Raw genomic sequence first — 27087 nt, forward strand, 5'->3', positions numbered from 1 at the left:
CGTTCCTCGCGGGTAGAGCGAAGCCTCCCCTCCTTCGCCCGCGGACGCAGGGTGGGAAGGTCAGCCCGGGGAGGGCCGCTGACCCGGTAGGTCGGCTATTCCTCCCCGTCCCTTCCTCGCGCCGACCGTTACACCTCCCCTCGCGCCGCCCCTCCCCCGCGGCGCGCGGTAGCGCCCCCCGCGCGGCGGCAGCGCTCCCTCCCTGTTGCCACCCGCAGTGACGTCTCACGCGGCCGCCGCCGCTTCTTCCGCTTCTCCGATTGGCCGGCGCCCCTCGCAGCCTGCCCGCCTCCGGCGCGTGATTGGCGGGTCGGCTCGGGGACAGGGCGCGGGGGGGGGGAGGAGAGGGCAGCCCAGCCCAGCCCAGCCTAGCCCAGCCGGGGCCGGCCGCGTTCGGAGGCGGCCGCGACGCGGATGCCGGACGGGGCCAGCGCGCTTATTGTCTGAGCGCGGGGCACCGGCGGTAGCCGTCCAGGGCGTTGGGAGGAGGCGGGGGAGCGGCACCGAGACTGGGCGGAAAGAGGAGGGGAAGGAGGGCTGGGCCAGCTCCGGGTGTCAGCGGGCGGCCTGTGCGTGCGTGCGTGCCTGCGTGTGAGGGGGGGGCGGGGGCTGCGCGGGCACTGGCGTGCGGGTGCGCGCGCGCGCGGGGAGGGAAGGCAGGCGCGGGCGGGGGAGGGGACGAGGGGGAGATTTTATTATTAATCTGTTTTCCGGGCCTTTGTGGCTGCGGGGGGGAGGGCCCTGGGGTGAGGCGGAGAAGGGGGGGAAGGGAGGCAGGCAGCGCTACGGCGGCGGTGGTAGCGGCGGCTGTTGTTGCCGCCGCCGTCGTGAGGTGAAGGGACCGGCAGTCCCTTTAAACTAGCGAGAGCCGCAGGCCCGGCTGGGCCCGCCCGCTCGCTCGCTGCCTCCCGGCCTCGAGTTTGAGCGCGGGCGGCGGAAAGGCGCTTTTGTGCGGGCGGCGCGGCCCCTTGGCTGCCCTTCCTTCCTCCCTTCCTTCCTCGGCCCTTCTCCGCCGGGCGCTTTCCTTCCGTCGCGGGGCTGCGGGCGGCCACGGGAGCCCTCGCCCACCCCGGCGGATTATTTTCCTTCGCCTCAGCTGCGCTCCCCAGCATGAACTAGAAGCTGGGCCGAAGCGGGTGGGGAGCTCTCGGCGTCGGGGTGCCTCTGTGTGTGTGTGTGTGTGTGTGTGCGCGCGCGTTTGTGTGTGAGGGCGGGCGAGGGGTTGTGGGGGCTCCCGGGCCCGCGCGGCGCCTGAGGGGCCGGGGCGAAGCGCGAAGGGCGGGCGCGCCGCGCCGCGCCGCGCCGTGCCGTGAGGCTCGGTGTCGGTGCCGGCCCTCTCGGTTGCCTCCTTGCGCCCTCACTTCGGCTGAGGAGAAACGGGCAGAAAATGGCAAAGTCCGGAGGCGGTGGCGGCGGCAGCGGGGGACTGACTTGGGTGGTAAGTTGTGGGGCTGTGTTTTGTTGTTTGTGGGGTTTGCCTTTTTTAAATTATTATTTGCTGTTATTTCTTTCTGCGTCCCTGGTGTGTGTGGAAAGAGCGCGGCTCGGCTTTTAAAGGAGGAAGAAACTGACGGCTGGCGTGAAAGGGGAAGCGCTGTAGAGCCGCTCGGTGGAGGGGTGGAGGTAGAGGGAGAAGACAGCCCGGGCTTGCGACTGGGGTGGGCGTTACAGGAGGGGAGCCTGCAGCCGTGGGGGGCTCGTCGGGGTGCTCGGGACTGTAGGGAAAAGGTTAGTCTGTGAGCAAGCAGGTAGGAAGGAGGCTCCTGCCTTGGGGGGAGTGGGTGGTTCACTAGGGCTGGTTTGAAGTTACCGATCTCCAAAGTGAGATGTGGGCTGGCTGTCGTCCCGTAGAAGTCGCAGTTACAGCCTCTTGATGCTAGAGCAAAGTCTTTGCGGGCTACCGAAGGGACTGCGTGTTCATCCCAGCTTCTTTCCCAGCTGTCTGAAAAGACAATACCTGAAGTTCTTAAGTTTCAGAGATGGCTGAAGAGGAGGCTTTCAGAGACATTCAGGGGGCTGGAGCTTTGTGCTTGCTATTGTGTCTTGGAATTTAACTTCATTATCTTCCAAAAGTTGTAACTCTAACAGGGCCAATAAGTTTGGGGTTTGGTTTTTTTTATTGCTTTTCATGGATTGGTCAGAAGTAATAAGATTTGAGAGGGTGCAGGTGACAACTGACTCTAGAACTGGTAAATCGTTTTGAGCCGTTTTAAAGTCCTTTGAGAGTATTGGCCTTGACTCACAGTGCAGAGGGATGCTCTCCTCGTCTGTAGTAATAGGGGATGCTCTCTGGTTTTGGTAAGACCTGAGGAAGGAGGAGCAAAGATGACCTGAAGGGGTCTGGTTCAGCCAATCAATAACTTCTCTGCTGTTCTCTTGCTCAGTGTAGGGTTGAAAAGAGGGTAGCTTCTTTAATGTTTAAGCAGAAGACAGTATATCTTGATGGATAGGTGATGAGGTGGCTGCATCTTTAATCAGATGCATATGCTTTACAGAGTTAGGAACTTTTAAGAAGTCTTGTTGAAGAGAATAATATCAAACTTGTTCTTCTGTTATGCCTTTCTGCATCTTTGAGCTGTTGGAAAAGAATGTGAATAGCACTATTGGGGTGAACAAATTCTGTGTATTCTGATGGTGGACTATTTCTGTGGCTCTAATTACTGCATTTGATGATGGTAATTCTCTTTTTCATTTTAAGAAGCTGGCAGCATGGAAAGGTATATAAAAAATGAGCAAGTTTCTGGGTGTGCCATTTGAAATTAGACAGTTTAGATATGGGAACAGCCTAAGTAGGGAAGCTAATATTATTCTCCTTTCCTTCCTGCAATACTACGTGATCTTGATCAACTGTGGTCGTTGGATAGCTCTTCAGAATTAAGATTTTTACCGGCTAGGTTGGACCAAGTAATTGAAAGTTTTACAGCTCATATAGAAAACCGCAGAATGAAGTGTGAAAATTACCGCGTAGGCATTTTTAATGAAACATGTTCTTAAATGTAATGGGGATGAAATTATGGTGAGTCAACAGTTTCCTACAACTGGAAGTAATCAAACTTTTCCTTCTCTAAAAGCAGTAAAAATTAAAGTGTTTTTGTCAACTCAGAGTAGTTGTAGGAAAATAATTAGATTTTAGTTAAAACTGTGTTCACTTTTTTTCCAGAAAACAGTAGGACGTTGTCTCTTTCTCTCACTTGCATTTTAAATGCTGAAGATTAGACTTCTGAGCCAGTTCCTAAAGCCAAACCTGTTCAATGTCGGTTGTAGAACACTGGCATACAAAAAAGCAGTATTGTTGTGGCACTGAAATGGATGGGGCAGTGGCTAGCGATTGGTTTAGTGTGCCAGTCTGAAAAAAATGTTGATTCTGGCTATGGTTCATGAGTAAATACCATACGCTGGCCTTGAGGATGAGAGGTACAGAGCTAGGGACAGTAATAGTTTCAACCATCTGATTTTAATCTGCTTGCCATATATCTGCTGGATATGTGACTACTTGCTATTTGGTTCTAAGTTCTTTTGAAACTACCTTGATTTTTTTTAGGCTTTCTACTAGTGTGTTGAAACCACTAGGATGCTTACTTTGAGTAACGTATTTTGTATTGTTAGTGGTTTCTTAATAAGACCATGAGTTAAACAATTGAAGGGTAACAGAAGTCTAGTTCCAAAGATGAGGAAACATTTAAAACTCGGTGGAATGTTAATTTATGTTTCAAACCAGCAAATCCTATATACATAACATGGTGCTTACATTTTAGTAGAATTGTATGTGTAACTTTAGCTTTGGTTGTGATTTCAACAGCATACTTGTTCGTTGTTTCAACTAACTAGGAAAGAATTACATGCAGTTATGAAAAAGGAAGGGTACTTCATGTGGTAGAGAATTTACCTTAGAGTGAGTTTCATAATGAGAACAACATACGAGCATCAGGTGATACCTACTTTTACTTTTTTTAAAAGCAAGATGAACTAAATGTTAATGGAAACAAACAACAAGTCATCTGTGTTTTCAGCTACAGAACATTTAAGAAATGTAACTAGCAATGGTTAGCTGTTAAGTAGGCAAAATTACCAGTGATGGGGACACATGAGAGTGTATCAGTTGAAAATGTTTATTGGGAAAATCATTTAGCATTATATAACTGAAAATCAAGATAACCTCCGATTTATCAAATGTACTAGTTATTTTTTGAGAACCTTTTTCTTTTTTTGTCTGGTTGCTGATTGCTTTTGAATTGACTTGCAGCTCCCCACTCTAATAGTTGGTAGAAGGTGGAGTTTTGACCAACAGAATGATATTAATTACTTTTGGTGGATGATTTCCAGGGGTCACCCATAAAAGTGTTAAGTTTTATTAAGAGTTAGTTACAAAAGCATGGATTTGTAACTAGCGGGGTTTTCATTGGTGAAACATAAAGGCATTTTCTAATGCTAGAAAAACTTTGAACAAAGTAATTCTTATCTTCAGCCTTTCTGTGTGGTTAGGGACTACAGAAAATGAACTGTCATAATAGTACAGTAATAGTACCTTTTTTTTTTTTTTATAAATATGCCTTTTATAGTGAAAGTGAAGTCATTGCAAGTAACACTGAAGTGTGTTTATTCTGATACAATGGTAATGCCCACAAAGCTATGGAAGAGTGTTTCAAACAAGCAATACTTCATCACTTCTGTCAGTGTTTTCAAGGCTTTCTCCTCAACCCTAAGAGCTACATGAGCCTGATAAATGAAAGCTGAGACTCCTGATAATAATTTAAGACTTTGAACACCACTTCCATTTTCCTGCTCTTCATGAAAGGGATAGGTTTCAGTTCTAGGAAATGCAAGCTTAAAGTGAATATATGCTGAGTGTTAATTTTCTTAATATTCTTAAAATTTTCTTAATATTTCTTAATATTTTCTTTAAAAAAATTACTGTCAGATCTGTGTGCTCCTTGAATGGAGCAGAATGGAAATAATGCATATTATTAGTAGATGGAAATAATGTATATATTTGGTTTATACTGTTTCATACTTGGTTTGAATGAATACTGTAGCTGTATATTGCTAAGTGAAAAGATAGCAACCTTTCAAATAATCTAAATTCAGCTATTAGCACTTCTCAGCAGTTCCAAACTTTACCTCAACAATAACTTTTAACTTAAAGTTGTCATTTTTTTAAACAAAAAGAATATATATATAACAGAGGAGATAAGACGGGAGACTCAAAGCAAAATGAAACACCCCCCCTCCCAACAAATGAAGCCCCCCCATCCTTCTGTTAAAGGGACCTTGTCTTTCTTTTTATAGTTTCATTTGAAAACAAATACTCTTAACTCTAGTAAAGGAATAGCTTTCAGTTTGACTTGGCTTTTAATAATTTGTTTCAAGAGGATTAAAACAAATCTTTCTTTTGAATAATGTCTGATAATTTTCAGTGAGATGCCATAATTCACTTGTTATGGATTCTGCACTAGGTGGTTTCTAACTTTATGGGTAAGTTTTTTGCATTTGAAATCTGAACTGGGTCTCTCCTGCACCAAGGATCTGCCCACCAATTGCTGTATACTAAGCTTCAATGATTACTCTGATTTGGGAGCAGGGGCTTTTGGGCAGGAGCAAGACAGAAGTTCCCTTCTGCCAGTATAGCGCTTGGAGGAAGAGTGTTGGGATATGACAGGGTGCCCAGGAATTGTTGTAGGTTACTGCTCTATCATGAGTCTATTTCTATAAGCTGGCAGGATTCTGCCTGCCCGAAGTACAAACAGGTAAGCAAATATGACTAGTTATATGACCAAATACTAATCAAATCTTCACTTTTTAAGAGATAAGCATACTGTCCTAGAGGTGAACCAAGTATAAATAATTCTTCTTAGTTCTTTTTATTACTGTTTATTACCACTTTACTAGTTTCAAAAGCGGGGGTAGGTGGTTGAAGTTTCTACCCCTGAATCCTCTAGACCTGTTTAGTTGCCTGTCTAGACCCAAGTTAAACCTCAGAATAAGCTCTCTGTTCTTTCCATTTCTTTATCTGGATCAGGCCTTCTGTTTTGTCACTGGCTGAAGCTAGCCCTAGAACACAGTTACCGTATATGTAACAGTTGTTACATATACTGTTAGTTGCTGTCTTATCTTTCCTCTGCTGTATTGTGTCTGCAGAGGGGAGAGGGGGAGCCTTATGTTGTTGCCAAGTGTTATTTCAGTGCTCCTCTCTTGCTTTTTATAAGTATCTATCTTTTTTTTTTGCTGTAATGTTGGCCAGAGAACTGGGGGGGTGTTGTGCCCTGTGGGCCCTCCCCTCCTGCCTCCCTTCCCCTCCCCCCCCCACCGTTATACAGTGGAAGGGAGGTCAGACCTGAAATAGGTGCCCCAATATGTTACTGTTTACTTCTATTGAACATAATGCATTTTGTAGGCTTTGGAGCTAGGTAGTATATCAACAGTTGAAGGGAAGCAGCATTTGCTTTTGCTCTTGTTGAATTTCTGATTCAGGTGTCCTTAAGGAAGCAGTGTTGCAAAGAGATGCGATGACTTTACTGAATATTCTAGCACTAGAGGGAAATGTTTGTGGCTTAATTTGGCGAGTCAGACACAACAGATCTGAAGAGGGATTTGTTAGATGTTGTGGCTTGCCTGCCAAAATAAAGTTGTTACCTCTTATCCTCTATCCTCCATACCACCATCCAGTGAAATACTTTTGTTGTCTTACTGGTCCAGTCTTCTCCTTGTTAGAGAGCTGAATAATGCAGGGTCAAAGAAGTGATGGAGGTGTGTCGTGGTTTAACCCCAGCCAGCAACTAAACACCACGCAGCCGCTCACTCACTCCCCCCCACCCAGTGGGATGGGGGAGAAAATCGGGAAAAGAAGCAAAACCCGTGGGTTGAGATAAGAATGGTTTAATAGAACAGAAAAGAAGAAACTAATAATGATAATGATAACACTAATAAAATGACAACAGCAATAATGAAAGGATTGGAATGTACAAATGATGCACAGTGCAATTGCTCACCACCCGCTGACCGACACCCAGCCAGTCCCCCGAGCGGCGAATCCCCGCCCCCCACTTCCCCGTTTCTGTACTGGATGGGACGTCACATGGTATGGAATACACCGTTGACCAGTTTGGGTCAGGTGCCCTGGCTGTGTCCTGTGCCAACTTCTTGTGCCCCTCCAGCTTTCTCACTGGCTGGGCATGAGAAGCTGAAAAATCCTTGACATTAGTCTAAACACTACTGAGCAACAACTGAAAACATCAGTGTTATCAACATTCTTCGCATACTGAACTCAAAACATAGCACTGTACCAGCTACTAGGAAGACAGTTAACTCTATCCCAGCTGAAACCAGGACAAGGTGGTATTAAGTAGAGGCTTTGTGATGGGACAAGATTGAAGCTACCTCTTTGACTGCAACTGAGCCAGACTTGCAGCTTAGTAACATGCATCTTCACCCTGTGTGTTCTGAGCTGGGAGGAAAACTTGTTCTAGTGTAGGTGAAAGAATGCTGAATACCTAGAAGTGGGGAAATAAATTGCAATGAACTCTTGGAAGAAATGTATGTCTTGGGGATGGGGGGCAAATTGATTTAAAAAAAATACATGGGGGGAATGCTTTAGATGTGTGGTGGGGAAGGTGTATGTTCAAGCATGTGTCCTCTGTTAATGTTCTATCTGTCTAGATTTGTGTGTGTATACATTTAATTTCTAAGCTACCCGTGCTGTATTAAAGAGTAAATAAGGAATTACTTTATTTGGACAGATACAGTAACCTTTCCAAATAAAAGTGCATATAAGTAGTCTAAGGTAGGCAGTTTAGGTTTGAAAAAAATTATCATTTAAATCTAGTATTTTATTTTCCTAGACTTTATTTTCCAGAAGTAGATTTTTACCTTGCATGTAAAGTGTCTTGTGTGTCTATGTGCAAAAGCAGTCATCAAATGCATGTTTATATTTCAATTAATTAAAAGCAGCACATGTGATTCATAGCTGATGGATATGAATGATTCCATCCCTGGGAGTAGGTTTTATATATATATATAGTATATATAGAGAGAGAACTTGGAAATGAAAACTGGAACAAAACCCCTTAATTTTCCTCATTTAAAATAGTAAATTTCTTGCAAGTCACCCACAAAGTAAATATTATTCTGCACTATATAGGTGGTTGGAAGATTTTCAAAAGCAGATTGAGCAAAAATATGCAGTTCTAAATGTGGATAACTGTGAGGAAGCCTGTTTTGAAAATTGTATGCTTGGAGACCTAGTGGTGTCCTCTCAAGTACATGTAGTGGAACCCAGGTATTTTGGAAGAATGCATTTTAATGCTAATATCCCAAATTTAAAGTGAATATTAAGTCAAGACATGTAAAATGTTTTTACAGAACTTTGAAAATAAATACTAAAATTTAAAGTATAATTTAAGTTCTAGCAACCAACAAGGTGTCAAGATTAAACATACCAAATGTTTGTTGTTTTTATAAATGTAGGAGAAAAGTGTTCCTCAGAAGCAAAGTGATAGACCAGCTCTTAGTAATAGTAATTTTTGTTCAAAAAATGTTTCCTTGCCATTTTTGTCTGGTAGTTCAGCAATGAGTACTCAAAATGCTGATGTGAAAAGCAGGGAAAGATTACTACCCTCCCTGGTAAGTGAGGATCAGATCTGCTAATTTTAAAACTTCAGTGTGATTGCAAATGCTTTTACTCTTATGAACTGAGTCCTTTTAAGTTATTTTTTAAAGCGTGTGTTGTTAAACTTTTTCTATGATATCAGCTCATCTAGTTTCATTTCATAAAGCTATTTTAAAATGCTGTCTGTGTCTTGATGCAATTCCATTTTACATATAAATACAGTTTGCCACTGAAAGTAAAGTACTACTTTAATTTTTTATTTTGTTAAAATGATAAATCTGTGTATTTGTTACGCTATACACATCTAAGAATTTCTAGTTTTTTTCAGCAAGTAAGAAAAAAGGGCATTAGCAAAGTTACTGTAAAGGCTTCAGATCTAAACATCGGATCTATATTTGCCTTTGTTGGACATAATTTAAAAAGCTACTTTAAAGGGAAAAAAAAAGGCATAAAAGAGAACTAGATTGCTTAACCTACTGTGTGTGTTTTTCCTGATTTGTGAGGTAGAATTGCAATTGAGATATTAAACAGTCCTCCTGTGATGGGTTGACCCTGGCTGGATGCCAAGTGTCCACCAGAGTCATTCTATCACTCCCCCCTCAGCTGGACAGGGGAGAGAAAACATAACAAAGGGCTTGTGGGTTGAGATAAGGACAGGGAGGGATCACTCACCAATTACCGTCATGGGCAAAACAGACTCAGGTTGGGGAAAATTACCTTAATATATTGCCAATCAATCAGAGTAGGGTAATGAGAAATAAAACCAAATCTTAAAACACCTTCCCTCCACCCCTCCCTTCTTCCCGGGCACAACTTCACTCCTGAATTGTCTACCTCCTCCCCTCCAGTGGCACAGGGGGACGGGGAATGGGGGTTGTGGTCACTTCATTACACATTGTCTCTGCCACTCCTTCCTCCTCAGGGGGAGGACTCCTCACACTCTTCCCCTGCTCCAGCATGGGGTCCCTCCCATGGGAGACAGTCCTCCGTGAACTTCTCCAATGTGGGTCCTTCCCACGGGCTGCAGTTCTTCACGAACTGCTCCAGCATGGGCCCCTTCCATGGCATGCAGTCCTTCAGGCTCAGACCGCTCCAGCGTGGGTCCCCCACGGGGTTGCAAGTCCTGCCAGAAAACCTGCTCCAGCGTGGGCTCCTCTCTCCATGGATCCACAGGTCCTGCCAGGAGCCTGCTCCAGCGTGGGCTTCCCACAGGGTCACAGCCTCCTTCAGGCACCCCCCCTGCTCCGGCGTGGGGTCCTCCATGGGCTGCAGGTGGATATCTGCTCCACCGTGGACCTCCCTGGCCTGCAGGGGGACAGCCTGCCTCACCATGGTCTTCCCCACAGGCTGCAGGGGAATCTCTGCTCTGGTGCCTGGATCATCTCCTCCCCCTCCTTCTTCACTGACCTTGGTGTCTGCAGAGTTGTTTCTCTCACATGTTCTCACTCCTGTCTCCAGCTGCTGTTTCTGTGTCCACTGCAACATTTTTTCCCTTCTTAAAACTGTTCTCCCAGAGGCGCTACCACCGTTGCTGATGGGCTTGGCCTTGGCCGGTGGCGGGTTCGTCCTGGAGCCGGCTGGCATTGGCTCTGTCAGACATAGGGGAAGCTTCCGGCAGCTTCTCACAGAAGCCACCCCTGTAGCACTCCTGCTACCAAAACCTTGCCATGCAAACCCAATACATTTCCTTTCATGGAAGCTGCGTGTCTTGAGGAGGTACTGATTTCTTTCACTCTTTTTAGTGAATGAGTGGGCCTGGTTAGACTGTTTCTGTTCCTTCTTTAGGACATTGAACAGTTGTGAGAAGAAGAGGTGTGTGGAAAAACTGGAGAAATGTCTGCCTTAGTGAGGTGCCAAAAACTCACACACCAGCTTTCTCAAACTGTGAAGGAATCTTCAAGGAGAGAGCAAGGAACAATATTTTCTTGTCATGACAAAATCACAGGAGCTGTAATATAATATGGAAAAGTTATTTTCTTATAAATCAAAAGAAGCTGAGATAAAGTAGGAGAAAAAGAAAAAAAATGCTCTTGCAACTAGATAACTTGATATGTAGTGTTTCTGTAAGAGCAGTTAGAATTCTGGGGTCATCCCCTAAGCAGAGCATCTTTACCTGTGAGACATTGGTAGTGTGAGCTTCACTGGAGATATTGGAAAGCAGCTGTCCAATCTCTGGTAGCTCTGGGGTATTTTGACTTGTTAGGAGAGAGAGTGTAGTAGTGTATGAGCATTTCAGTCTTGTTTTTATTCCCTTGACAGTTGTGTACCGTGATATAAAGATACAAGAATGGCAAGGTGTCTGGGGAAAAATAACACCATCTTAGACCAGCTGATATAGAGTTCTAGTGCATGCAGTCATTCAGGCTATTGCCACCATGCATCAACACTGAGCTCTATGTTGGCTGAGGTAGTGTTTTTCATCATACACTATTTAGTGATCCTAACTTAAAGTCTTTTCCACCACTATTGTATTACAGTATTGTCATGAAAACTTGAAGTATTGTGTTACAATCTTGGAGTAAAATGGAGGCAAGTTGCTTGGAGGAAAGCAGTTGCAAGAAGTGAGGTAGTTACTCTATTTTGTTATTAAGCAGACCTGGGAGAGGATTTTTCTTAAACTCACAAATAAGAGGCTGTATAAGCATGTGAGGAATCAGCTGCGGGGGGGGAAGTTCCTTACCTGAGTTTGCCGGTGGAGAGGGAGGGAGATAGTCCAGATACTTGAGAGGAAGCAAACCTGAACTTGTATCATGTTAACCTGCCTTTCCTGGTACTAGTTAAATCTTCCAGAATATGCCATGTAGACTTTCTTCTTTGCCAGTTGAGTGATATACAAGTCAGGTAACAGAAAGATGATGAAAATGCTGAATGATTTAAAAATTAATCTCACAATATATTTGAAATTATTTTTAGTCTTTTATATGGTACCTTTTACGGAGGGGTGAATTCTTCTGCCTGCCAAGATGTAATTCTTAAATTGCAAATTAAAGGGTATAGTTTTGATGATCTTCAAGATTGTTAGCATTTTTAGTGAGCAATCCTGAAAGGTTTTTCATAATAACTTCTGTAGGAATGTTGTGGGAGGATGAGTGGCTGAGGAAGGGGGAGTTTTGGAACAGTGCTCAGGCTTTTTTGACTTGTTGCTGCCTCCGTTTTCCTCCTCCTGAATTGCTGTAAATGTCTGGAACACCAGACCTGTGTTCCTTTCTCATGGATTTTGCTACAGGATTGAGACTAGAATATGTAGTATATTTGAGACTTGTAAAATATTTCAAGATTTGTAAAATCTCAAGAGGAGCAATAGATGCTGCATGTAGGAGTTGATCAATTAAGCTAGTTTTTAAAAGAGCACTGGATTCATATTTACTTTAACATGGCAGAAAAGAATAGATTTTGAAAATACAGAATACCAGAAAATGTGGCTGTGTTAGCATAGGCACTTTTAATAATAAAAAAGCTGACGTATATATTATTGTGGAGCAATATGTGGTATTTGAGAGGAAGCAATGTGATCATTATTTGTAAACCTTTAGAGTTTGTTCCATGTTTGGTACAGTTTTTAAAAAGAACAGAAAAAAACTCATTCATGTCCATTTACGTGGTACCTTGTGTTAATTATGTTGCTATTGCTTTTCTTTTGAAGATTCTAAGGACCAGACTTTTAATGGTTGCTACTAATCATACTGTGTTCCTTTTTAGGGCACCATATATGTTAGAAGTACAAAATCCTCAAGGATCACAGGCAAGGTGTTTTACTATTTCAATGCAAGGTAGACATGCAAATAACATAAAAGTATACCAATCCTAACATACTGATAGCTGTTACATTCATGAGAGTTCAAAAATTTGATTCTGTTGTACAGTGGAGAATTGCTTCCTATTGAAGAGTGCAGTTGGATAAGTAACCTCTAAGTGATGTTTGGGCTCTGCTCTATCACTAATGTAATGTGACTAGTAATCCTGAAGCTGACTAGAAAAGGCTGGGCTTTGGGTCTAGTGTGGAATAAAATCTTCGTGTGTGGGTTCACTCACTTCTTCCCGTGTATCGCAACCTGACTCCTGTTCTGCGTTACTATGCCAGTTAACATGAGCTGAAAAACTAGCCTGTTTGATTTGCTCTCTGTGTATTCTCTTGCAGCATGAATGTCTTGAATGTTGTCTTACTCATGCCTGAAGCTTTTTCTACAGTTCTTTTATTAATCTGAAGATGGTTCAGCAGAGTAAAAATACCTTGCGGTACAATATGGGTTCAGCTGGCTATAGAACCTGTAGGATCTGGAAGGAAAGATCACAGTGCTATTCTAGGAATGTGATATTTGACATACAGCCTGAATGGGTTTCAAAGATTTTGTTCATCAGAAGGACCTATCAGGTTGTGTTGTTCCCTTTCAAAGTAATCTTTGCAACTGCAAAATGTAAATGTGCTGAGAGTCTAGAATACTTTAACAGCACTCAAACTGGTGATGCAGTAAAGCATTAAAAGGAGCAAGGATATGGGAAACACTGAGTTATAAAGAGGTGCTGCCAGATGCTGATAACCTAAAGTTCTGATGCCAGTACCTCTAACTTTTTGATTTCTCAGCTAGTGGAGGGCTCATGTATGAGTTGGCTGATGAAACAGTGGATCAAATGGATTTAGTCATTCTGTGACCAAACAGTTTCATTTAGTGGTTCCAAGGATCACAGTTCTAAGAATCTGTAGGAAAACTGTCTTAAATTGTCTTAAATTTTAATATGAAAAAATTCCTTTTCCATGAGAGTCAGGTTTTGGGTTTTTTTTTCCTTCCTTGTCTCTGAATTTTAGCTGGAAAAACAGATTCTTAAAATACTAATTTGTTACCAAAGCATCTATAGATGTGTTTTTTGATACTGGGTAAACAGAATCAAAATTTAGTATTGGAATAGAACTTGTCAGTGGATAGACAACTAAAAAATTTCAGACTCTTAAAAAAATTACCAGTAAAACTCAGTTAAATTGTCAGCATGCATGGGCAGATGTTAGATACTTGCTTTTAAAGAAAATAGTAAAGATCAGGATCTGAATGTACTGCTGATTGTATCCAAACCTGTGCCAAATAAAACAGAACTGTTGCTGTAATAACTTAATATAACTGTAAGTGACTTCATATTTAGAACAATATACATAATTTTCTGGTCAGAAGTAATTATAGTAAGCATACATATTTGCGCAAAAGTGGTATTCTTGTGGAGGAAGAAAATCCCTAAATTTTCATTTAAATTCAGTGTGCGACTATATTGTGCATTAATAATCCTAAAATAAGAATGATGATGCTTTTATTTTTTTAGCTATTAACAAGAAGATGAAGCTATGTAATTCTAAGAATGCTTAGTTGCACTATGAAATGACAATCTAATGATATCTGCTGAAAAGTATGGGTATTTTTTAACCTTATCTTCCTAGCTGTATGTTTCTGCTGTTTTCGTTGCACTACTACTTGCCTGATTTTCTAGCAGGCTTGTTCAGAAAAATGAGCCAGTGGACAACTGATTGTTTCTAGTTGATGAAAAATAGGGGGAAGGCTCTGTTTGCTCCTTGAACTGGCTTATTGTGAGGTGGGTTTGATTCCACTATATGGAGCAGAGAAGGAGGGAAGAAAGGAATTTTTCCCTTTTGGCAGGAATTAACTGTTCTGTTTTTCTGTAATGGGGAAATCTGACCATCCTGAAGCTATTCTATAACTGAATCATCATAACGAAACTCTGTGATGTGATGCTTTCAGAGTCCAGAGAAAATTGTCCAAACCAGGAGATAAAAAAATTAGGAATTTAAAATGAATAAGCATGTTAGTCTCACTGGAGTGAGACTAGCTCTGGGTGAGCTTACTGGGAACTCTTTCTTATGACCAGCTTTGGGGAGGATACGATAGAGAGATTTAGTTCATGCCACTAATGGTATGCAATAGTTGATGGAAATTTGCTGTGGTAACAGGGAACTGTTACTTCTGTGCATTTTCATCTTGGCAGGAGAGCCAAACCATTTGTTAAACACAGCAGGAGAGTGGTTTATTTTGAAACTCCCTCCAGTTTTGTTTTCATGGTGGGAGGTATTCTCAGCCAGAGTTTTCTTTGGGAAAATTGCAAAATGTTTAGGTAACAATGTATTCGTTGTCTATTTGTCTAAGGCAACTAGAGGCCATTATGATCCAATATATGACACCACACTACAGTCGAGTGCATGTTATCCATAGAATTACGTAGTAATTACCATATTGTACCTATAAATTTTTTGAGGTATAGCATATTTTCCTCAGAAGAGGTAGTTTTGTTTTGAACTGTAAGTGGTAGAAAATCTACCGCATCCCTGAATTTCATTACTTAATTAACCTCCCTAGGTTTTACAGCTTAATTACACTCAAAATTTACTGTCTTGTCCCACTAAATGTGCTGATCCTACACTTTATTTAAGGCAATGTAGGACACGTGGCATGTGCTTTTCTAAATTCTTACGTCCCAGGGCTGCATTTGCCTTTCAGGAGAACAATCATTGCATGTAGTAGTTTAGGAGGTTAAGGCAGAAAAGGCAAAGTGAAGGTAACTTCTCGTTCATATACTAATGTCTCTTCTCTGTTCAGTTATGCTTGTCTGCCAATCTAGAAAATTAGCTCTTTTTTGCCACCTAATATGGGGAAGAAAGAATGGGCAGACTAGAGGAAAAACGGATTTGGGGGTGGGTTTTTTTGTTTGCTTCATTGTTTTCTGTTGTTGTTCGGAGATAGTTTACAGGATGGAGGAGAAGGTGACAGTTGGCAATACAGCATTAAGACTGTGTAAGTGGGGAGAGGCATTCATGTTTTTCAGGATTTTCAACTTCTTGTGACAGTGTGAAATTCAGCTACTTAAATAGTAAAGGTTCCACTTAAAGTAAGGAGTCAAACCAAAGATATATATTCCAGTTACGGCAACATTGAAACTGATGATGAAACCTATGTTCTTTATTGTAGCTTTACATTTTATTGTCTGTTTAGATAGGAATAGCTTTTGTCCAAGGCTGGTAAACTGTCCAGATCAAATGTGTATTAAGATTTGCATGTTGAAGTACAGCTGTTTGCAGCATAAGTAACCAAACTCAGCATGGTGACTCAAAATGATTTCAAAATGCAAAGGAAGGTGACATGACCCAGTTTTCATTAAAAACAGGCAATAAAAATCTCTGACTTAATATGGATGTCATGCATGCTCTATTATATGCAGAAATTTCAACAGAGGAGACTAAGAAGAAATAAAAAATGCAAAATGTGAAGAAAGAAGATGCCAAAACCAAACGTGAGTTCTTAGGTTGAAGGTAGACAGTAAAAGTCTTGTAGCCAAACTGTCTATTAAAGGCTACTTGGGTTCTGACTCTTGAGATTGCAGAAGGAAAGAGTGACTATAGCTTTCACACAGTACTAGATAAATTTATAGCAAAAACAACTCCAAAAGAGAAACTCTGCAATCATACTAGAGAAAACAGTTACCATAATAAAACATGGTTTCGGTAGCATGCACGATAGTCTTGGTGTAGTAAACTGAGCAGCAACTGCCATCAACTGAGAATCAGTATGTTTTTCCATACAGTTACCACTATGCTGTTTTGTTAAGAGTGTCTAAGATGCTAGCTACATCTGAGGTCAGAGCATGAAGTGTAACTGCAGGTCTATAAAGAAGAATGCACAGTGCAATAGGTTATAGCATTCCAAACTCCTTAAGGATGGTCACGTTGCTGACTTACACGTATGTGGATGTGTATATTCGTCACCAGTCTGGAGGGTTAGAAAGTCTGAAAGACTATCAAGAATCTGTAAAGTCTTGAATGTCACAAGAATGTTGAGAAAGTCAAACACTGTCTAAAAAAAATATTTAAAATTGGCAACATTAAGATTGCAAAGCAGACCCTGAAAATTGGGTAACCTGTTAAGAAACAGACAGACTTACTGTGAAGCCAAAGTCTTAAGCCCTTTGTGACATTTGGTTAATTCTCTTTAGGGCTTTTCTCATGAAACAACAGCTGGTGCTGTTTTGAGAAGTGTTATTGGAGCTCTAACAATATGAAGATATTTCATACAGGACAGAATACAAAAGGCATTCTTGAGACAATTCCAAAATACACAGAAGAGATTGTCAGTTTAACAACACTGCAGTTTAGTGCTCGCTCAGTTTAAAAAAAAAAGGGGGGCGGGGGGGCGTTCCTGCTATATTTACTTGCATTTTAAGTAGTAGAAATTCAGCAGATGAAAGCACTTTAAATTTTTTTTTTTTTTTTTTAAGTTACCAAGGAAAACATAATGGGAAGACTGTGGAGGATGTTCGTGTCCATAGATCTATGTCATGGATTTGGTGATGAAGATTTTCTCTTTTTTGGGATGAGTTCTAAACATACTTGAACTCTAAAAATGTCCATTCAAGACAGAGGTACAGGGATTCAGAGTTGCTTTTCTGTTTCAGAGTACAGCACAGCACAAAAGGCTTCATCTGGGAAACTGCAGTTCTGCAGACTTCTGATGCTTGCATGCCTGCATAATAACATTAGTTTGTGTAGTCGAATACTTTGTAGCTTTTGTTTTTATGCTTGTGTTTCAATAGTGTGTTAAGTTAAATAAGTTCTGAATGTTTATAGCACAAGTATTTTCTGCATACAGAAGATATACTATACTTGGAAGATTGTACAAATAAAATCTGTCCTGCTTTGTGACAATGAAACTCAAATGTTTAAGTAGAGCATACTGAAAAGGTGTTTGTGATGTCTTAGTAAAAACTATGGAATTAAAGTTCTTTAAGACTACTTTTTTCCCTTTTTTTGGTAATAATCACTGACCAGGGAGAAAAAATGTTATGCTGATCCGTTTTGTGTGTTTTTCCCCCTCTTAAATCATACCTTATCATATTCTAATTAGTGTGTTATAAAAGATAATAGACATAGCTGTCACAGGGAGTAGAGTAACAGAGATCCTTACTACTGCTGGGTTAAAGCAAACTCACTGTTCCCCAAGAAGTGACACTTCTTCAGGGCTAGCTCTTTTAGGCAAAGTTTGTCTAGGTGTGACCTCAGTTCTCTGTCAGCATGACAACAATCTGGCAGTAGTGTCTCAACAGAAGATACAGTTTTGATACTCTATACATTTCTTACTGATAAGTTGGAAAGTATAAGCTCCTCCAGGTTGTCAGTAAGACTTTCACTGGAAAACAGAAATGCATTTCCTAGCGTATGAAAGGCAATGGCTTGTAGGAATCCCTTCCCAATAATTCTGTTCTGTAGTAATTTTTCACAATCTAGAGGTACTCATTCAGTCACAATAAAGTGCAAGAGTCAGTGGATTAGAAAAAGTCCAAACATTGTGGTACAAGTAGAGCTATTGGGGATAGGAAAATTGTAGTCTAAATTTATTAGGCTAAGATTTCTCATTCTGTGTTTATGCGTTACTGAGTTGTGATGCATGGTTGGACCCTAGTCCTCAGATGCTGTACAAGTAGAAGCTTTCTAGAGAGCTGTCTCAGAACAATCACAAGAATACAAAACTGATGTACATGACAACTGAAAAACTGGCATGTGGTAACTGCCATTGTGTGCTTCACCGACTGTAAAAACCTCTTGAAGCCTAAGAATTGGGAGCAAATAGAACAGTTCCATTTGAACAAGATTCTAGTGGTCTTTACGCTTGTAATTCTGTTGCTTTCTATATGAATTGCATTTGTTCTCTTCCCTTCTTTCAACACTTAACTTCTGCTTCATTTGAGAAGTAGTATTTTCTTTTCCTGCTAATCACTGGTCCCTTTAGAACAAGTAAATGCAGTAAAACAGCGCTAACAGAGCTATGGAACCAGTAAGTGTGTTAAGGGTGACTCCTGTGAAGTATGATGTCAAAGATGATCATAAAGTAAAGCCAATAAGGTCAGAAAGATAGAAAAAAATTAAATATTTATATACACATACAGTGAAACTCATGGGAAGCCTGGACATCATTCACAAAACTACTTCAATGAAATAAAATTTACCTTGCAACTATTGGCAATGCTGCTTTAGTAACAATTCTCATTCCTCCTCTTCCATCTATCAGTTTAATGTATCTATTTGCAAAGTCCTGTTTCTCTTCTGCTTGCTTGGCTGATCCATGGCTAATCTTTTTAGGGTGGTGGTGGTGGGGTTGTCACAGTTCAAGACCAGATGACAGTGTGGAGACTAAATTAACTTGGATACTAAAACACTTTAATCACACACGCATGCAATTTTGCAACTTCTCTGTTTGGCAGGAGGTGTGATGTGCTCCAGAGAAAAATCATGAAAGTTAGTGTTGTGGTTCCAACTCTGCTGTGTGTAATCCTGGTGCAGAATTGTGGGGTCCCCTGGGTTCTTTCCCCCTCTTATTCTGGATGCTGCCAGTTACAGGACTGGGTAGTAGAGAATATTTGATTCTCGTTTGGCCTGTTCATGTTTACTCATGGCCAAAAAATTGGCTGTTGTCATCACTGGTGCACACAGTCTGCTTGTCCCAAAGGTTCTCAAAGTATGTGTTTCATAGCATTTCTGTAAATAAACTAGAAAAATGTGATTCTAAATCTGGAAGAGAAAGGTATTTTCCCTTGTTCTGAATAGAATGAAATGCTTTATTTCTGTGCCTGCCTGGTGGGGGGCAGGGGATGTGTATATGGGTGTGTGTAGAAAAAAAGCATCAAAGCTTAAATAGTAGAAGCTGGAAAAGACAAATTGGAATAATATGGGGAGAATTGTCCTTGTTAATTGTATGCTGTAGGTTGCTGTTTGGCCTTTTTGAATCTGCTGAAGTTGGTTGGGTGAGTTCAGTTTCCTTTCCTCCTTGTTCCTATGTGCTTATCTGCTCTCTTACCATTTGCTTTCAGTGCTATCCGAGGCTGCAACAAAGGCTAGATAGAAGAGAGTAGTGATGATACTTTCTTCTGGCTGAGAAACTTACATGGTGACAGGTTAATCCAGGGTTGGAGTTTAGCCTATGTTTACTTTATACAGGGGTTTACTGGAAACAGCTAAATGGGAATAAAATATTTACCTGAGTGGCAAGTGGGTTTTGTCCTCATTATTTGTCTGTTCATGGTTTTTACTGGTCATGTAACACCTGCTTCAAAGTTGGTAAACCCTGTGTAAGAGAAGGAGGCTATTTCAGGTATTGGACAGGTGATGACAGAATTTTTTTCTGCTATGTTTGCTAGCCAGGCAAATAAATCATGTGAGTTCAAGTTAAGTTTATTGGTATTTTTAAGATAATTCCAATTTACAACTAAGAATGTATACTGTAAAATGTCATACCTAGTCTCTTGGTAGATATGCTCTTACTGTCTCAGAATGGGACTTTCCTACATTTGATTGCTCTGAGATATTTTAACTTTTGTGTGGTTTTAGTTCAATGGGAAGGAGGTATTGATCAGGAAAAATTTGCTGAAAGGTGCACCAAGTCCCTGTATCCTCCCCCCAAAAGTGGATTTGTTTTCTGTAACACTGCTTATTCTTCCAGTTGAGGCATTTTTCATCATCTCCAGCCACGTTAGGCTTGAATTCTGTTTAAATTCCAATATTAGCCAATGTGATTCTCTCTCCTTTTTTTTTTTTTTTTTTTTTTACAGTCCTTGGTTTATTTCATCATAAAGCATTCTAAACTGGGATTCTATCAGGTTTAATTACTTCAGTTAAATAGAGAATGTAAATTATAGCAATTGAGAAGCCATAGGAGAGGCATTACAGTGTTTCTTAAGTCCCACTGACAGAATTGTCTGAACTAAAATGTAAAAGAGTTGTTTTACTGTTATTATTCAGAACAGTATTCAGTGGTTTGGATTCAAATGCTTAAGCACAAAACGGGTCTTATAAATACTTAACCTGAGGAAGTAGGTGTCTCTTGTAATATATACTGTGGTTTCCTTATTTTGGTTTATCATGCTTAGTAAATCACTAAAGTTTGAATATGTTACAATTTGTTAAGAAACTATCATATAATCTTGATTTTTCTCTGTTGAGAGGATAGCTTGATCTTAATACGTCTGAAAACATTAAAATTACATGACAAGTTTTGATTGTAATTAAATCTCTGTCAGGTTTTGTTTATATCTTGAGAGTGACAGCTTGAATGAATGAGGTTGATTGTTGGTGTCGGTTTTTTTTTTTTTAGACATTATTTGATAATCAGATCAATGCTTCAAAAAAGGAAGACTCGGAAAGCATTAATAAAAATGACACTTCAAAGAAGATGTCTGTTGAGAGAGTTTATCAGAAAAAGACTCAGCTTGAGCACATCCTTCTCCGTCCAGATACCTACATTGGGTCGGTTGAACCATTAACTCAGGTAAGTGTCACTAAATTTACAGTCTTAATAGTTTTTGCTGTTTTAATGAGGAAATGACTATTCTGATTAACAAATAGGCACATCTCTACTTTTCTGAGTATTCTGAATTATGCTAAAAACTGTGGTCATGTTTATGTTTGCATGAGTAGGAACGGGTCAAGAGAAGACTTTTTAAAGCAGTGCTTGGTTCACCTGAAAAAATATGCTCAGAAAGTGCTGAAGTTCAGTCAAAACATAAACACACCTGTATGTGTATATATGTGTGTGTTTACAGACATGCCTATACGTACGCAAATATATATACATTTGTAAGTAGCATTTGCTCTAGGTCCAAAAATGCTTTGGTCTATTTGTTTAGGTAGAGAACAGAAAATTTAAGCTTCCTGGTGGCACTTTTTTCAGCTGTTTTTGTGAAGTTACAAATTGCTTCGAACTTCAGTGTCTATACTGTCGGAGTTCCTCACCAAGCAGAAAATAACAGCTTTTCATTATGGCAGTTTTTGTGGGTACAATTGTAATTTTTGCCAAACTTCTGCTTCTGCTTTTGTCTTGTATGACAGCAGCAATCAGATTGGAAGAGTAAAGTTCCTGAAGCAAACAGATCTTAGAGAATCATAGACTGGTTTACCAAAACAGTAAATATTTATATTTTGTTTTGTTTACATGTAGTTAATGTGGGTTTACGATGAAGATGTAGGAATGAATTGCAGAGAAGTTACCTTTGTTCCAGGCTTGTACAAGATCTTTGATGAAATCCTTGGTAAGTATTTTTAACAATAATATTGCTTTAGCATTATGGAGTATACGCTTTTCTGAGTGCTCTCAAAGCACGTTAATTTGTATCTAAGTTTAAGCCACAGACTAAACTGCAGTGCATGAAAATTTTAGTGCATTCCAGCACTATAGAACAGTTTAAAGAGGGAAGAGTTTTCAGTTGAACTTGTAAGAAAGTGTAAATATTTGTTACTGAATGTCCGATCTAGATCATTCTTTGGATCAAATTGTTACAAGATTTTTAATCTGCAAAGTTGATTAGGGCCACATTTTTAAGTAGCATTGGAAAGATGATTGTTCTTCTGAAAGAAGACAACTGAAAGTTGTCTAAGTGTTAACTTAGATCATAATTTCACGAGTCATTAAAACTACCTCCTTCTGTACAGAATGATAGTGGTGGTGATGGTGATTCTTACATGGATCATTTCTAGACTTCAGACAGTTTAAAAATGAATAAATATCATACTGCCATTTAAAAGCATGGTGACTGAGGCACAAACAAATGATTTTTAGAAAATGAAACTGCACTTAATGATTTTAGTAAAAGCACCTCGAAATATCTGATCTTGTATGAAGACCTTTATAATCTATCAAGATATTGTGCTTTGGTGTTTTGGGGTTTTATTTTCATCTGTTTCATGGGTGACAAGACAAATGCTGAAAATGATTGTAATGTGTTTTCATGGTTAATAGCCATAGTCACATTTCTGATTTCTGTTGTTTGTAGTTAATATACATTGGAGTGCAGTTTAATTAAATTCTGATCAAATGTTAATTTCCAGTTATCCTTCTTTTTATCCTAAACTGCGTAAACTCTTAGTTTGTAAGACTCACAGGCTCTTTAGAGATAACTTTTGCTGCAGTCAAAACACTTCTTAATGGATGTGACATTTTCAGGATTGGGTGTCAGTAGCAAAACGATGTGTAAACTGATCTGGTGATGCATATGATTTTCTAGGGTTTTTAACATACATGGTGTAATACGTGTAATAAATATCCAAACAAGTACAGCAAGAGAAGAATGAAGTGCTTGGTATGTTAAGAACAGTTATGAGAACAGGCTCACAAAATACACGTCTATATTTATTTCTAAGATAGTCTAACTGCTAGAAATAGTCAGTAATTACAAGAAGGTTGAAAAATATCTTCTTGCAGATACTTGGTCATATTTATAGACTTGAGTGACAAGATACAGAATATACAAAGATACACCAGATTAAGAAACATCTAGACCATTGTAACTTGTGGTGGAATATGTATACTACCAGTTTTACAGATCAAGTAATTAATTATTGCTCCTACAAAGTGCTAATTTGTGCTGCTTTGTTTCATAGTAAATGCTGCTGACAATAAGCAGAGGGACAAGAATATGACTTGTATTAAAATATCCATTGATCCGTAAGTAAAAGCATGTTTTCATTTACTTTCCTTGCCAGTGCTATTGTAGTTCAGATTTGTACAAATGATTTTACTAAATGAAATTGGAATTTTTAAAAACAAAATAATATTTTTGGAATTATTTCCATTAGCTTCATATTTTAAGATGAAAAAGTGAATTAAAAGTGGTTAACAGTAAGTACTACCATTCTGAATTTATAATAATTTGCTTTCCTAAACCACTCATTAATGTTTGATTGAATGAAACTTAAAACCAGAAGATCATAAAATTCATGATTAGATGAAAGCTTAGCAGTACATAACTATAACCAGCCAGGTTACTAATAAATCATAAATACCAACCTTGAGGTTTTGTAACATAATTTTGTACCTATTGAACTCCTGTGTTAACTCCTTTAGCATTAGGATAAGGTTATGTTTGAATTAGTCAGCTATATCACACTGAAACTGCAGATTGCAAATATGTCATTACCACTGTTTTTTTAAATTGAATACTTAAGAGATATTTCCTAATGAAAAGTACTGTGATTAAACAGATGTTGATTGGGTTCCTTTGTTAGTACCTTTTCAGTGAAATTTAACTGAATAATAAATGTTTTAGACACCTAATCTTTAGCATAAATATTCTAAGAAGTCATTTTTCTGCAAGTTTTCAGTGCATTCTCAGTTTCTATGGACCACATTGCTTTTATCATGGAGTGGGAGGGAAATAGTAGTGTAAATCTGCCTGACCTGTCATGATTTTGTACTCTCTAATACTCCAAAATGAAAATGCTATGTGAGAGCTACAAGTATTAATGACGCCAGATGTTGATGGATTTTGGCATTGATGCATAAAATAAGTTACAAAGTTTATCATAACTGGGAAATAACAGTTTTAAACAGATGATAACTTGGCTGTGTCTGGGTGGACTTCAATGAAACCTAAAAAGCTACATCTCTAACTTAAGTATAATTCTATCACTAAACTTCAGGATTCTGTTGCAGATCATGTTGATAGTGAAAGCTCTTCAAACAGATTTTTGGGGGTTATTTTTATGATACAAAATACTGCCATGTATGGGCAATTGTGCTTCTTCTAAGACATCTAATAAGCACAAAGAAGTGGGTTTTGTAATTAAAATTGATAGAGCTGTGAATAAACATAGTAAGAATATGGTCTTTTATTGTATTTCATGTAGTTATTTGAACAGGTAAAATGTATGCAGGAGTCTGTTTTCAAGATTACATTAATTGGCTTAATGTCTTCACTGTTTTATAGGGAATCAAACATCATCAGCATATGGAATAATGGAAAGGGTATACCAGTTGTGGAACACAAAGTAGAAAAAGTATATGTACCTGCTTTAATCTTTGGGCAGCTGCTAACATCCAGCAACTATGATGATGATGAGAAAAAAGTTACAGGCAAGACAATTTAACATGCTTTGTATTATTCAATTAAGCCACTGTTTGCTTTTCAGTATGCTTTCTCTTCTTACTTTTTCTATTCTGTCTCATAACAGGTGATTACTTTGTCACCATTACTATAGCTCTTTGTTAGAGTAAAATGACTTAAAGAAAAAAATCTTACTTTTTCTTTTTTTAATACCAATGTTTACAGAGAACTTTACATCTTTAATGTCAGTACTCGTTATTCAGTAACAAACAACATGTTTTTGTATTTTAATTACAATGTATGCAAGCATTTAAACATCTATGCCTTTGAAATGAGGGGAAATATAAATTTAATAAATTAGGATATGATTTACTATCCTAAATGTAAAGTAACCCTAATTTAGGTCATGAATGACAGTTACTTCTTTTCTATCCTACCCCATATATTTTGCCCATATTATGATGTGTGGTTGTAGAGTGACTTGGGTCTGATCATGACCTAGTCTTCAGCTGGATCAGGGTGTTGAGGTCACTTGCCTTTCAGCAAGCAACTGGTAGATCAACATAAGGGAAGCAATGGGAGCATCCTGGCCTTAGGGGGAGGAGCAAACTGCTCATTTAGAGGCAGAAGCAGTTGCACCAGATTGGAAACTCCACCTCCAGCATCCTTTGATAGCTGTTGACATGTGGCCCAACTTTTGTCCTACACAGGAAGATTTTACTTTATTGGTATACACTCTCTATACCATAAATACGGTTCTGCTGTAAAAAACTTACTCTATGTTGTTTTTTCAGGTGGGCGCAATGGCTATGGTGCAAAACTTTGTAATATATTTAGTACAAAGTTTACAGTTGAAACTGCTTGCAAGGAATACAAACACAGCTTTAAGCAGGTATAGAAATGATCTCAACTTTTTTCCTTTTCCTTGCTGTAATTATAAATCTAAGATTTAACACGTTTTCCATATTTCATGAATATTCCATGAAATGAATCATTTAACATTCAAATAGATGTTTAGAGTTTGCAGGCTAGGTTAGTTCAGTCCCTAAAATTGGTACTTCTATGTATTAATTTTATTTTTTTTGTAAAGTACTATCTTTCTTGGGAGCCTTAGGGGGCTAAAAATGAAAAACAAATTTCTTCTGTTTAAAGTATATACATGTGCATGTGAAAAGGAATATATTTAATGGAAACATTTTGTAAATGCTGTTACATAATTTGTCAAAAAATCTTTCTACTTAGCTGTGCAAACATGGAAACAACTATCTAGACAATTTTGTAAAGTGTTAAGAAAAAGATTTTTCAGTGTTTGTCATGAATTTCATTAGCCTAGCTGAACTTCAGTGCAAACCCCACCTCCCTCCCCATTTGAACCCATTGCTCATTGTTATCATTGTTAGCACACAGACCAAGGTTTGAAGGTAATCTGATCTACTGTATATAGCTCTGAGATGGTCATCTTTCCAAAAGTTTGAAGAACTTTGGTAGAGTATTAAATACCAAAGTTCCTTGGCTTGGGAGTCTTTCCCAGTTGGTGGCTTCCTTCTCTTTTTTTCTGGGCAAGTAATTGATTCCTGGTTATGCTGTCATGTCACTACATAAACAATACATTTCAATGGTTTTACCTGTCTCTTTAAAATGTAATATTTTCTGCTGATTGCCAAAAAGCAAATTAATATTGGTTTGAGTGTACTTTTTGAAAATGACATGCTTTATGATTTAGATAAAGTGCTATGTTTTCCACTATTTTCAAAAATTGTGAAAATCTAATACAACTGAACTTCGATATATGCTGTGAGTAGGCGTTCTGCTTGGTCTTATAAATGTGCCTGTCGTCTTAAACTGGGAACAATGCCAAGACTTCTGAGTCAAGTCTGAGCAAGTTGGTTTGTCAAGAAGCATGCTTTGGTACACTGCACAGCCACAAAGACGTTATCTTGGAGACTACTGAGTCTCTGTACAGGGACTAATAAGCCTCTCTATAGAAGTGTGTAGTAGATTGAAAGCATTAAACCGATGGGCAATAGGGACTGTTTAGCTAGCTCACTTGTATCTAATTTAGTCAGTTCTGTGGTGGGCTCTATTTGCATTAGAATCATGTCCATCAATGTAATGATACCTGCATATTTACAGAAACCACAAATCTGCTGTCACCAATGCTTGTGCAAATCTTGGTAAAGCAATTAATTTTATGCATAGTGTTTTACCAGAGGAAACTTCTAAAAGAAGTCTGTGAGGCTTTTGTTGTGTAGCTGTTGAAATCCTAGCATAGCTGGAAAATGGAACAGAGGAGGAGGATAACATGTATTGTAAACTAACATCTAAAATGTTTTATTTCCAAAGACTTGGATGAACAATATGATGAAGACCTCTGAACCCAAGATTAAGCATTTTGATGGTGATGACTACACATGCATTACATTCCAGCCAGATCTATCTAAATTTAAAATGGAAAAACTTGATAAGGATATTGTGGCCCTCATGACAAGAAGAGCATATGATTTGGCTGGGTCATGCAAAGGAGTCAAAGTCATGTTGAATGGGAAGAAATTACCTGTAAGCCTCATTTGAAGTATTTTAAGTGTACTGAGTATTTGATGTGAAGAATAGTAATTGTTATCTGTATTACT

At 39.4% G+C, this 27087-nt stretch overlaps 1 protein-coding gene and 1 long non-coding RNA gene across 3 annotated transcripts in view; both read left to right on the plus strand.

Annotated features, from left to right (window-relative positions):
• Positions 1 to 736: 736 nt before the first annotated feature.
• The window catches only part of TOP2B (DNA topoisomerase II beta), a 72532-nt gene continuing 46181 nt past the window's right edge, over positions 737 to 27087 (plus strand). For both annotated transcript variants that reach the window (XM_052797928.1, XM_052797937.1), the window contains exons 1-7: positions 737 to 1438; positions 20734 to 20907; positions 21577 to 21667; positions 23016 to 23079; positions 24341 to 24486; positions 25252 to 25349; positions 26801 to 27013. In XM_052797928.1, the coding sequence (XP_052653888.1) occupies positions 1388 to 1438; positions 20734 to 20907; positions 21577 to 21667; positions 23016 to 23079; positions 24341 to 24486; positions 25252 to 25349; positions 26801 to 27013 (837 nt within the window). In that variant the 5' untranslated portion in view covers positions 737 to 1387. The remainder of the gene's footprint in view (positions 1439 to 20733; positions 20908 to 21576; positions 21668 to 23015; positions 23080 to 24340; positions 24487 to 25251; positions 25350 to 26800; positions 27014 to 27087) is intronic.
• Positions 10139 to 18508, plus strand: LOC128146566 (uncharacterized). Its single transcript, XR_008236784.1, has 2 exons — positions 10139 to 15886; positions 16868 to 18508. It is a non-coding gene; the product is annotated as an uncharacterized LOC128146566 (long non-coding RNA).

Source organism: Harpia harpyja, chromosome 1 (assembly GCF_026419915.1).
Source record: "Harpia harpyja isolate bHarHar1 chromosome 1, bHarHar1 primary haplotype, whole genome shotgun sequence".
Classification (NCBI taxonomy): Eukaryota; Metazoa; Chordata; class Aves; order Accipitriformes; family Accipitridae; genus Harpia; species Harpia harpyja.